The sequence below is a fragment of the Perissodus microlepis genome, chromosome 1 (genome assembly GCF_051167445.1).
Source record: "Perissodus microlepis isolate ML-2025 ecotype Zambia chromosome 1, ASM5116744v1, whole genome shotgun sequence".
Taxonomy (NCBI): Eukaryota; Metazoa; Chordata; class Actinopteri; order Cichliformes; family Cichlidae; genus Perissodus; species Perissodus microlepis.
In genome coordinates this window covers 17,830,527-17,841,339 of record NC_140461.1, presented here as the reverse complement: position 1 = coordinate 17,841,339, position 10,813 = coordinate 17,830,527, and the positions used below count along the sequence as shown (strand labels likewise).

The 10,813-nt window shown below is 40.4% G+C and overlaps 1 protein-coding gene across 4 annotated transcripts in view; it reads left to right on the top strand.

Moving 5' to 3' along the window:
- The first annotated feature begins 1,377 nt into the window (after nt 1-1,377).
- The window catches only part of furina (furin (paired basic amino acid cleaving enzyme) a), an 82,606-nt gene continuing 73,170 nt past the window's right edge, over nt 1,378-10,813 (top strand). The window contains exons 1-2 of one of the 4 annotated variants that reach the window (XM_084932634.1): nt 1,378-1,563; nt 9,032-9,349. In XM_084932634.1, coding sequence (XP_084788760.1) covers nt 9,146-9,349 — 204 coding nt within the window. In that variant the 5' untranslated portion in view covers nt 1,378-1,563; nt 9,032-9,145. Of the gene's footprint in view, nt 1,564-1,592; nt 2,177-3,604; nt 5,804-9,031; nt 9,350-10,813 lie in introns of those variants that run through there. The other 3 variants (XM_084932655.1, XM_084932642.1, XM_084932648.1) reach the window with 3 other exon arrangements.

The following is a 10,813-nucleotide window of genomic DNA, read 5'->3' as shown; positions in this document are numbered from 1 at the left end:
GCTTTATGCTGGAGGTTGTTTAATAAACTGGTTCCTGTATTATCTGAAAAATAGTTAATAATTTTTCTTGATATTATGTTAATTTTTTCCCATTATTTTTGAGGTAGTGTGTTAATTTATTAAAATGCTCCATTAGACAGTTGACAGAAAATGGAGTGAGAGAGATGAATTAATGACATGCAACCCTGGTGCTGAGTTTGTCCCCATATGGAAGGGAACCAGGCGCTGGCTTCAGGGGCAGCCCACATGGTGCATGCATCTAATTAGAGTCGGGTTAAATCTGACACAGAAAAGCAGGGACTAGTCAGTATTATTAACATATGAGTTTTCCATCCATTCATTTACTTCCACTTATCTAGTTCAGGGTTAGGTTGGAGCCTACCCCAGCTATCATGGAAGGAGAGGCGGGGTACTCCCTAGCCAAGTCGCCAGTCTGTCCCAAGGCTGACCCACAGAGACAGACAACAATTCACACTCACATTCACACCTACAGCCAATTTAGAATCACCAGTTAACCCAACATGCATGTCTTTGCACTGTGGGGGAAAGCTGGGGTACACGGAGACCCTCCTACGGTGAGGCGATAGGGGTCCTCCTTGGTCTAAGCCAGTCATTTGCATGCTTTGAGGCAAACCCAGGTGTGCTTTGAGATTCTGTGTAAATGTAAATTTACTATACTGGTATACATCAAAGGGATTGATTGTGAAGAATTTAAACAGAATCAAAGTCCTTTACACTGGAAGGTAATCGGGAGAAAAACCCAATAATCCAACAACTCTGTATGAGATAGCCCTTGTGAAAGTGGCAAGGAAAAACTCCCTTTCAAAAGGAAAAGACCTTGGACAGGACCAGGCTCTGGGAGTGGCAGCATCATGAGATAAAACAAGCAAACAAACAAAAAAACTATTAGAGTTTGTGTGGAGAAAACTGTAACAAAGGAAATTATAGCCATCAGGCTTGGACCAGATGCTGCAAATGTGCTTTTTAAAACGCATTGAACCTGTTTCAGATAACATATAGGTTGTTTTCCACATATGCCAAAAGGTCATAATCTGCACCGTGACATAAAATATGTTTCGTTTTTTTACCAACCATTTAAAGGTTAAGGAAGCTGGTAAATTAATAGGCCCAACAGCAGTTTTCTCAACTACAGTAAGCTTTATTGGCATACAGTCACGCACACGTAACAGATTGGCATCCACTGCGTGTTTTTCACTATAATAAATGACCCCTCTAGGAATCAATAGCGTGTTTGGCAGCTGCCGGACACAGCCTCTGTGTCGGCATGAGGGTGCGACGCCGCCTGTGGCCGGCAGGTGGGGCTGTAGCAGCGCCGCAGCTCGGTAGTTTTCCTCTAACGTCTCCGCTACATTCACGGCCGTGACGTATTTCCTGGGGCTTGTACGGACCACTCAGCCACACACCGGAGGGTTATCATGACTATTTATAACCAGCAGTTCGCTGTTATCAGTTTTTTTGCGGTTTCGTCGCGTCGTCGTCGGTTCTAACACCGCGGTGTGAGGCACCAACAAGCCGTGTGGAGCAGGATGTAAACGGCAGCTGGTAAGTTGAGCCGTCGGTAAGTTTCCTGTCTGCTTTAGCTTGTGTCGTTACTTGTTTGGGCTGCCAAGTTTACCGAGCCCTCGGTGTCAGGACCACCGGGTCCGTGGCACAGGGCAGAACCGGACGACGTGTTGATGTTTTTTTTTGTTATCCTGTCAGTTTGTGGGTGTCTGCTTGAAAAAGGGGGAGACCTCTCGCCTATACACACACACATGCCGAGCTGACGTCGACTGCGCCGCGTCCGGTTTCTGTGGTTGTTCCTGCGGAGTGGAGGAGAAAAAAAATCGTGGCGTTCGTGATCCGTGCTGTGAGGAGTAAAATGTGAGGAAATGCTCGGCAGGGGCGGATGAGAGAGGGGGGAAAAAAAGGGGAGGCACCTGTGAGACGGAACAGCCCAGCCTACCTCGGCGTCAAGTTTGCGTTAATCGCGGCGCGGTTACAGTTTCAGACATATTTGTCAAGCGCAGGAGTCATCATCGGATCAGCTCCAACCTCTTGCTCCGAGCCAAATTATGACAGCGTGTTGTTGTCACGGACTTAACCTGTGAGTTGAGTTTAAGCGACCGCAAACTCCGCCGTCAGCTGACACACGAAAACCTCTCAACTTTAGCTGGTAAACATCAAAGCGTTTCTCCCCCTTTTTTTTTCTTGGCATTTAAGGCCCGAGAAAGAAGTTTTTTCCTCCTTCCTGATCTGTACTGCAGTTAATCTCTGCTACCGTCTTCTGAAGGCTAAGTACTTGTTGTTGCCACATGCAGTTTATAGGAACTCTTGTATATCCAATGAATATGGAGACTGAGACACACAGTTTGCTTTGAGTAATGTCCTGATCAGCTATTGCTGTTATTTTGGCACATGTGAGTAGTTTAAATGCTGTTGTATTTACCTCGCTGTCTGGCCTGCTTTACATGCAAGTCTTGTACAGTTTAAGACATAATCTGGATTAGCTTTCCCTGAAAATCTCGTTTGGGGTTTATGAAATGTGACTGAACATTGAATATTAAGTGTCACACTGTATGCTGCACTGATCGTGGGAGCTGACCTGCTTTTGTTGTGCCTCTGTGTTTTCCCCATTATTGTTACACCTACTGATAATTTTACCTCTCTGCTGTGGCAATATAGAGCTGCTCATCGTTATGGATAAACATAAAAACAAGCTGTAAAGCTCCTTGCATGCAGTGACATGTACCACATTACAAAAACACAATGCATGTTGTTTTGAATGCAAGCATTTGATGGTTTATAGATCTGAGCAAGCTTTTCCTTATCATGCCAGATTTTTAACGGAATTCATCTGTGCACTTGGCTCTTTTAAGAAAAATTTAAAATGTAGAAAGAGCTCTCGGGGTCATAAAAAATATTACAGAGGTGTTTATATGATACATTAATGCTGAAATTGCAGCAGGAAGTCTGGAGAAGTAGTTAGATGACAACACTGGAACAAAACGCATGTTCCAGAGAGGGGGGAAGGGGGGGGGGCAGATGAGCAAGTTTTTTTTGTGTTACTTGCAAGCACTAATAGGGCAGGGTGATAATCAGTCTTCCAGTAACCCCCAAATAGGTTTAATAATAAAAATTATAGCTCACTCCTAAAAAATGATAGCAAAGCACCTGATATTCTGTGGACAATGAAGGTTGTGTTTTGTTTTGTTTTTAAAACTGGGAACACTGCACTGATGATGTGTTTGGTTATAGTTGTGTGTCTAAGAAGGTGGGATACGCAAAAAATGGGAAAATGGTGAGAACATGCACCCTGGGGATGAATAAAAAGCCACCCCTGCTATTAGAAACCTGCATTCAAGAGCATAAACAATAACAGGAGAGGTTCAGCTTGGATGTTTTTCATTGTACTCCTGGCATGTTGAATGAAAGGGTTTTATACTTGCAGCTGTGCCAGGTTTGGGTTTAACACAGGGCTTGTTCTATAAAGATGCACAGCGGTGTTTTTTTTTTTTTTTTTTTTTTTTTAAAAGCACATGTGAACCAGTAGTTCTCTTCTGTTCTCTTCAATAATACAGGTATCTATTTCAAAAGCAGGCTTCATCTTGAGTTCTTTAGTTCTTCAGTGGAAATCTGTGACAGGAAGAAGTTAACACTGCAGTTACACTTCTCAAAATGCCATGAATTCTGTTTTCCTGCTTTATTCAGCAGTGAAACCTGTGTGTCATCCAGAGGCTTTCCTCAGCACATGGAAGGATAGAAACACGAATGTTCTGTTGGTTCAGTCAGCTTCTTTTAAAAGATTACTCTTAGGGAGAGGGGAATAATCCTACCTCTGTCTCTAACAGGGGTGGGATAACCTATTAAGAGGTTATTGATAAATGCATTTTAGAAAAACGATCATTGTAAAGCTGATTGGTTTTTGCTCATCACCATTTAGAACAGCTGATTAATCAAAATGTTTTTAAAAAGTAAACGCGTGAGAAACTCCTTTCAACCATGTTCGAGATGTTGAGAATGCATATTGTGATAGTATTTTATTTTTATTTTTTTAAACCAGAGGGTACTCTGCAACTTCCTGTTGGCAACATGGGTTTGGAACGCAACAACCAACTGATCTTAGCAGAGCTGTAAACAATTAAATGCATATCAAATGTTAAGAAAATCTGTTTCTTTGTGTTTCTGAAAGGAGGGAAAAATGTTGTCTGACATACTGGAACGTCAGATTTTGAAATTGCCAAATACTGCTAATGATACTAGGGGTGGGTGATATAGCCTCAAAATTATAACATGATATTTAAATGAAATTTGCAATAACGGTATTTATAAAGATGTATGAAAAACAGTGAAAGTGTTATTGGTGGTTGCAGCTTGCAGGCAACAGCATTTATTAGTGGGAAGAAAATGAAGGGTAGTTTCCGATGACAGACTGCCTAATTCGAAATGTGCATCTGTTGTCACAGGGTGCCACCAGCAGTAGGAGCATTATAGTACAACAACAGTGACACATTAAAAGTCAAATGAAAGCATAAAAGTAGGCTACGTAATGTTTTACCTGGAAATTTTAAGTAACGCTTTTATTTTTAGCAGTCATTTCCATCCAGGCGAGTGTTTGGCTCAGTCATTTGTTTGTGACTGGGTTGCACGCCACCAGGTGCTCGTATCTCCTCTTTGCATGCCTTTATATCCTGGTTGTACTCACTGGTGTGTTTTTTGCCACAAGCAGTTAAACAAGTTTATTTGCACTTTTTTGGCTAGAACAGTGCTCTTGCATATGTATGAAAGAAAAAATGTCTGGGGTTGTTGTTGGGCATACTAGGCAATGTAAACGTGTGGCATCACAACATGTCAATTGATTGGAATTACCAGATTGTCCCTGAGGATTCTAATCTACACATTTAGAAACTCTGTGGTTTACCGTAGACGTCCAAGAACTGCTGACTTGTGCTTGTAGACAGTTTAAAGAAGTAGAAGTTGATGGTTTGTAGTATCCTGGATCCGAACGCTTGCTGTGGTGCACTGGGGTTCTCCGTTTCACACTGGAGAATATTTTTGGCTTGAGCACTCCACTTCTCCGCTAATCTCTTGCAATATTTAGCAGAGAGCACTAATTAAATTTTTATTATGTTGTTCGTAGCATTTTCATGATTCAACTTATCAGTATCGTTATTGTCATTTCATCACTCTGCTACACACACAGATTATTATCTTCAGAACCCTCTGGAGGCTCTTTGAGTCGCCAACGGAGAAATATTGATTTTTTGTGTATGTCACAATGTGAGAGAGAATCCTAATTGCCAGATATTTGAATTTCTCAAAGGGTCATATGGGCTAAATGTATTTGAGTTCATTTTTATCTCATTAAAATGTAAACAATAAACCGATGAGGTGTAAACTGTTTTCCTTTCTAAATTGTCCTGATGAGATCGGTAATGAGGGCGGTATTATCCTTTGAGTTTAATGATACTTGGCTAATTATAATATGGTGCAGGTTTTTTCTGTAATAACCTGTGTTATCGCAGTCTGACATATGGTATCATTTACCGTGGTAACACTAAAGACCTCGCAGCCCAGCGGTCGGCTTCGTCTTTGTCTCTCGCAGACTGTAAAGTAGTTGAGTGGTTGTTGGGCCACGGTATGTGGGTTTTCCAAGCTGACGTTGGAGAAACTGAGTGGTTGAGCACTGAGGTGAGGTCACAGGCAAAAGTGCTTTAAAGAAGGTGCGTGTCAAACCAAACAGAGCACAGGGATCGGCCACTCGCTGATACTTACTGCATTACAGGAAAGAAGACAAAGTTAAGTGAGTTATGCCGTCATATTAGTCTGTAATACTTTGAGTGCTTGACTCCTTTTAATTAGAAAAATCTGATAATTTTAACCTAATTTTAATACTTATGAAAATATTTGTTTAAGTAGCTTGTAACCTTTGAGCTTTTCAGAAGGATGTAAAATCCACACAGGAGCAAACTCTTGTGTGTCTATTTCAGTACAAATTGAGTGGGCAATGAAAAGGTAAACGTGTAATTAATATGGCGCGTTTGGATTAATTTTTTAATTTAGCTAGATATTTCTGTGTTTGTAAAACAGGCTTATCTGAACAGAGAGAGGGAATTAACAGGCGATGGAGGGATTTGGGTGTTTTTGAGATGTATTTCTGACACCTGATTTGTTCTGCTCGCTTTCTTATACATGTCGCTTTTTATTTATAGTTGTTTCTGATGTGAAGGGATTTATGCAATGAAAATCTACTCTTGAAACGTCCTGACATAGATTAGCAGCTTGACATGTCAGCCAGAGCCGGGCTGACCTGTTTGCTTGCTTTTTGCTAATGATGTGACCTGTAGCTTCACAACACACTGAACAAAGTCGGACGTAGTAAAGGGCTGAGTAAATGTCTGGACTCTGATGTCTGATGTACACTTTTAAGTCCTCACCTCATGCAGCCTGTCAGTTCTACATGTGCATTATTTATTCCAGATAACAAGGAGCTTTTAAAAGGTAGATGATGTTAATTCAAGTGAGTTGGCATACTCTGTGTTAATCTGGTATTTGTGTTAGGCAATAAAGTTACCAAAGACATTTTGTTACAGTGTATAGCATCTGGCAACAAAAGATAAGGATGTTTTGACACGTATGCAGAAGAGGAGGTTATGCCAGGAGACTTCCTCTGTGTTTCTGAGCAATAAGCTCCACCACTGGAGCAATAGTACAGCCACCATTGTTCTAGAAACTTTAATACTGAAGTGATGGAGATCTACCACATATTTTTATTTCTTTTTTTTTTTTTACATCATGGTTGATATAAACCTAACAAAAAAAAATCACACTGAAAGTTGCACATTTAGGACAAAGGTGTTAGAGGTGTTTTGACATTTGACAATGCAGAGGTTCCTGGGAAGCAGCCTTGAACTGTGTTGAGTGTTCAGCAGAGTATCAGCTTTTGATAACAACAAAATAGTGAGTAGATACTCATTCAAAGTGTTTATTTACTTCCACCAAGGAGGTCATAATCGATTTGATTTTGTTTGTTTGTTTATTGGTTAGTTTTCTCAGGCTTACTCACAGTGTTACTAAAAGGTTTCCCAAATTACAAGTGATTAAACTTTGGTGTGGATGCAGGTCATTGTTCCAGGAATTTTGGAAGGAGTTAAATCAGAAACCCAGAAGACATTGTCTTGATGTTCTAATGAAGAAAATGTAACAAACTAATCTGGATCCTGATGTCTTCCCTTATCTTAAGGCATGGACAGAAGTATCAGGCTGTTCTTGATGGCTCATGTATCAAGTTCTAAGTGATACACAAAGTTTGGTCACGTATCTGTTGATTAATGGGTTTTTCTGGTGTAAAATCCTGGAATTGACAAAATAAACATTATTTAAACAATATTTAATTAGGCTGGGAAATTGTTAAGTTGTTAACTCAAATCAATTCAACCAGTTGACAACCAGTGTCGGGCCACTTGAGCTGATTTGGACATCTGCCTTGGATGTCTCCCAAGTGAGATATTTTTGACATATCCAGCTGAAACAAGACCTCCAGGGCAGACCCAGAACTTGATGGAGAAATTATGTTGTCTCTTGCCTGGCTTGGGAATGCTGCAGTGTCTTCCTGGGAAGAACTGGAGGAAAAAGGACAGGGAACAGGACAGGGATGAAACATTCCTACTTAGATTGCTTCCTACTGCACCTCAAAGATAATGTAAATATATGTAATATTCATATAGTAAAGATGTTTGTTTTGTGTGCTGTTGTTGTGATGAATGGATTGGTGGGATATTAATCTGTCTTTGGTAACACTATGCACTAAAAGTGACTCCTAAGTTCACAGCTAAATTTTCCTTCCACCTCTTAACACATCATGCGTACCTCACAACAAACTGCTCAGGGAAATCTCGAAGCGCTTGTTTGTTCATTCGGAGTGCGAGATAATTTCAAGTCTTTTAATTTGTCGAATGGCTAACACAGAGGCTGTAACACCCGTGAAAGGATGGAAAGCTCCGTCCCACAGCAGAACAGATGCGATGAAAAGGCCGAATGGAAGCACTTTATTTAGTGCAGCATAGTGAGCTTAAGATTACAACAGAGTTAGCACTTTGGATAATGGTCTCAACAGCCACAGCTGACCTTGACTCTAAACAACAGCTCAGACGCAAAATTGTATCAGCAAACAATCACCGCAAGCTGAGATCTCTCGGCTCACACTGGCTGCTGTGGCTTGATAAGATAAATTGCTTTGTCTCATTCATAAGATTGTGTTAGATGTTTTCCAATGAGTGGCTGATAACACATCAGTTAGCATTTTACAAAGAAATGGCATCACTCAAATCGGAAACTTTTTTTTTCTCCTCTAACACTTGATGTTCTGTCCTTGGCCTCAGCCATTCGGTGGCTGCCGCTGCTACCTTCAGGCATTCAAACTCCTCCCTCAAGCTGATCCTGCACCTCATACCAAAACTGCCTCTGCTGTGATTCCCCCAGCATCCGGGGCGTAGTCTAGCTTTCCAACCACATTTCTCCACCTCTGCTGCCAACTCGGTATACCTCAGCATTTTTTATTTTTTTGAACACCGCAATTTGCCGCTGCGTGTCTGACCGCAACATCATTTTGGGGCTGGGCATCCAGCTCTTCCTGTGGGATTATCAAATGGCTGTGTTTAGCTGGGCTGCAACGTGCGTGGTCAGAACTCCTGTTGGGGTGGATGAACAAAACAGATTAACATATTTAATGTGGTCAGTTTTCTTTGCAACACCTCTGCAGTCACTTTACAGTGTAATTTAAAATCTGTAAACTTCCACACCAAGCCTATCTCTTTCTTGTTCCCCTTTATGTTCCTTAATCCACCAAATAAAGGAAGGCGATAAGGTTAAAATTAAACTGTTTACTTTCCCCTCTTTCCCTTGCGTGTGTTTGTTCTTGTGTTCTGTGGAAATTTGATTTGTGTATCTTTAAATCTTTTGTTAGTTTAAAACCTTACGGTATCTTGTTTTAATACTGTACCTTTTGTTATTTTTTGCCTTTTCTTTTCAGGTGATTTGTGACTTTCCTTTTCTCTGACGCTCCGTGCACCTGCATGTACTGTGAGCAGCCCCGGCCTGTTGGAGAGGCGCTGTGCTCAGTGACTGTGCTGCACTAGGGGAACCCATGGCTACTGGCCATCCATCTCCCTCCGTAGGCCGCAGGTTCAGGCTGCTGGAGTTGCTGCTTGTGCCTCTGTTGGTGTTGCTGGTTTGTGGACCAGTACAGGGTCAGAAGGTCTACACCAACACATGGGCTGTCCACATACCTGGAGGTCAGGAGGAGGCTGATCAAATTGCTAGCAAACATGGATTCATCAACTATGGACACGTAAGTAATAAGCTGCATTTTCTTTTCCTGCATTTGCTGTTGCATTGTTTTCATATCGGAGTGTCAAAAACCTGAAGTACTCTTGATTAGGGGTTATAAACAGTTCATATGAAATTTAAACAAACCTCAATTTGATTATCTAAATATAGGGCTTATCTAATTCCTGAAGAAAGAAGGTGGGCTTGCAGCTATGAGCACAGTGTGCCCTTGTTATGTCTAATTTCTGATTTGGTAAATTCTGTTATTATATTATCTAAACATTTATGAAATCATTTATGAGCGTTTCTTGATGATTTTAGTGATTATTTTTAAAGCCATTGTTTTCTGGCTTGCTGTTGGCTCAGCAGTCTGAGAGCAAACTTTGTCATCGGAAGACAAGCACTCTGATTTCTTCACATTGTTGATGTTTCCAGTTAAAACCGGTTTTCTGTTCTTTGGCCCATTGTGTGACTGTATTGTTATGGTGTGATGGAAGCATTATGTATTACCTGTCCTGCCAGTGCTTTTTTTACATGGTCATTGTTATGAGATGGGTTTTACAAGAAGCATGAATTTCTTCCAAGAAATCTGATTTTTAAATAGTCTTAAAAAAATGGTTTTAGTTTTCTTAGAGCTAGGTAGTGAGCTAGTTGGGACTGTAGGCTAAAACTACAGTATACAAACATACAAACCTCCCCTAAAGCAGGAAACGCCTCATAACTTCTATAGTTTTTATTGATGACGATATTAAAGAATCTAAGTAAACAAGACAAAGGTGAAAACACTGAATAATGAGCAGATTTTTGTGCATATTCCTAAACTTGGTACTGATATTTATTTATTTTTTTTGAACTGCTTTCAATATGCGAAAGCTTTAAAATGAAGATTTTACAATGCCCATAGTTTTCAAACTCAGAAGATATGGCCAGCAACTTACAGATAATTATTTCCTGTAATCTTCAGGCACTTTTTAATGACTTCCTGTTTGGACTCGATGGAAACCAATTAACAAAGTTATCCTTTAACTCCATCACACCCTCCCCTTGCAAAAGAAAAAGAGGGGAAAGGTTAATTTAGTCTTTCAGCATGAAGGAGTGTTTTCTTTGTCTTGACTACTGTTCAAAAGCTGAATTGTTGTCATGTATCGGTGATTAACAGCTAACCCAATAGGAGGGGAAAAATGGCTCAACAGGTGTCACGCTAGAGTAATAAGCTTTAAAGTCAACATAGAGCCAGTACCCATGTATGAAATAAAACCACAGATGTAATACTGCAGCTTGTGAAAAGTATCTAAATAAATAAATAACCTCCTTTTAAATTGTTTTATACGTCTGTATGGAATAGTAATGAGTCCCTATAAAGTTTTTATTATTTTTATTTCTTCTCGGAAAGGAAATGTGGCCAACATGTCTCGGGGAAATGGATTTTTCAAGCTTCAAAATTGTTTTGTTTTGTATGAAACAATCATAACAAGTAACTTTAAGT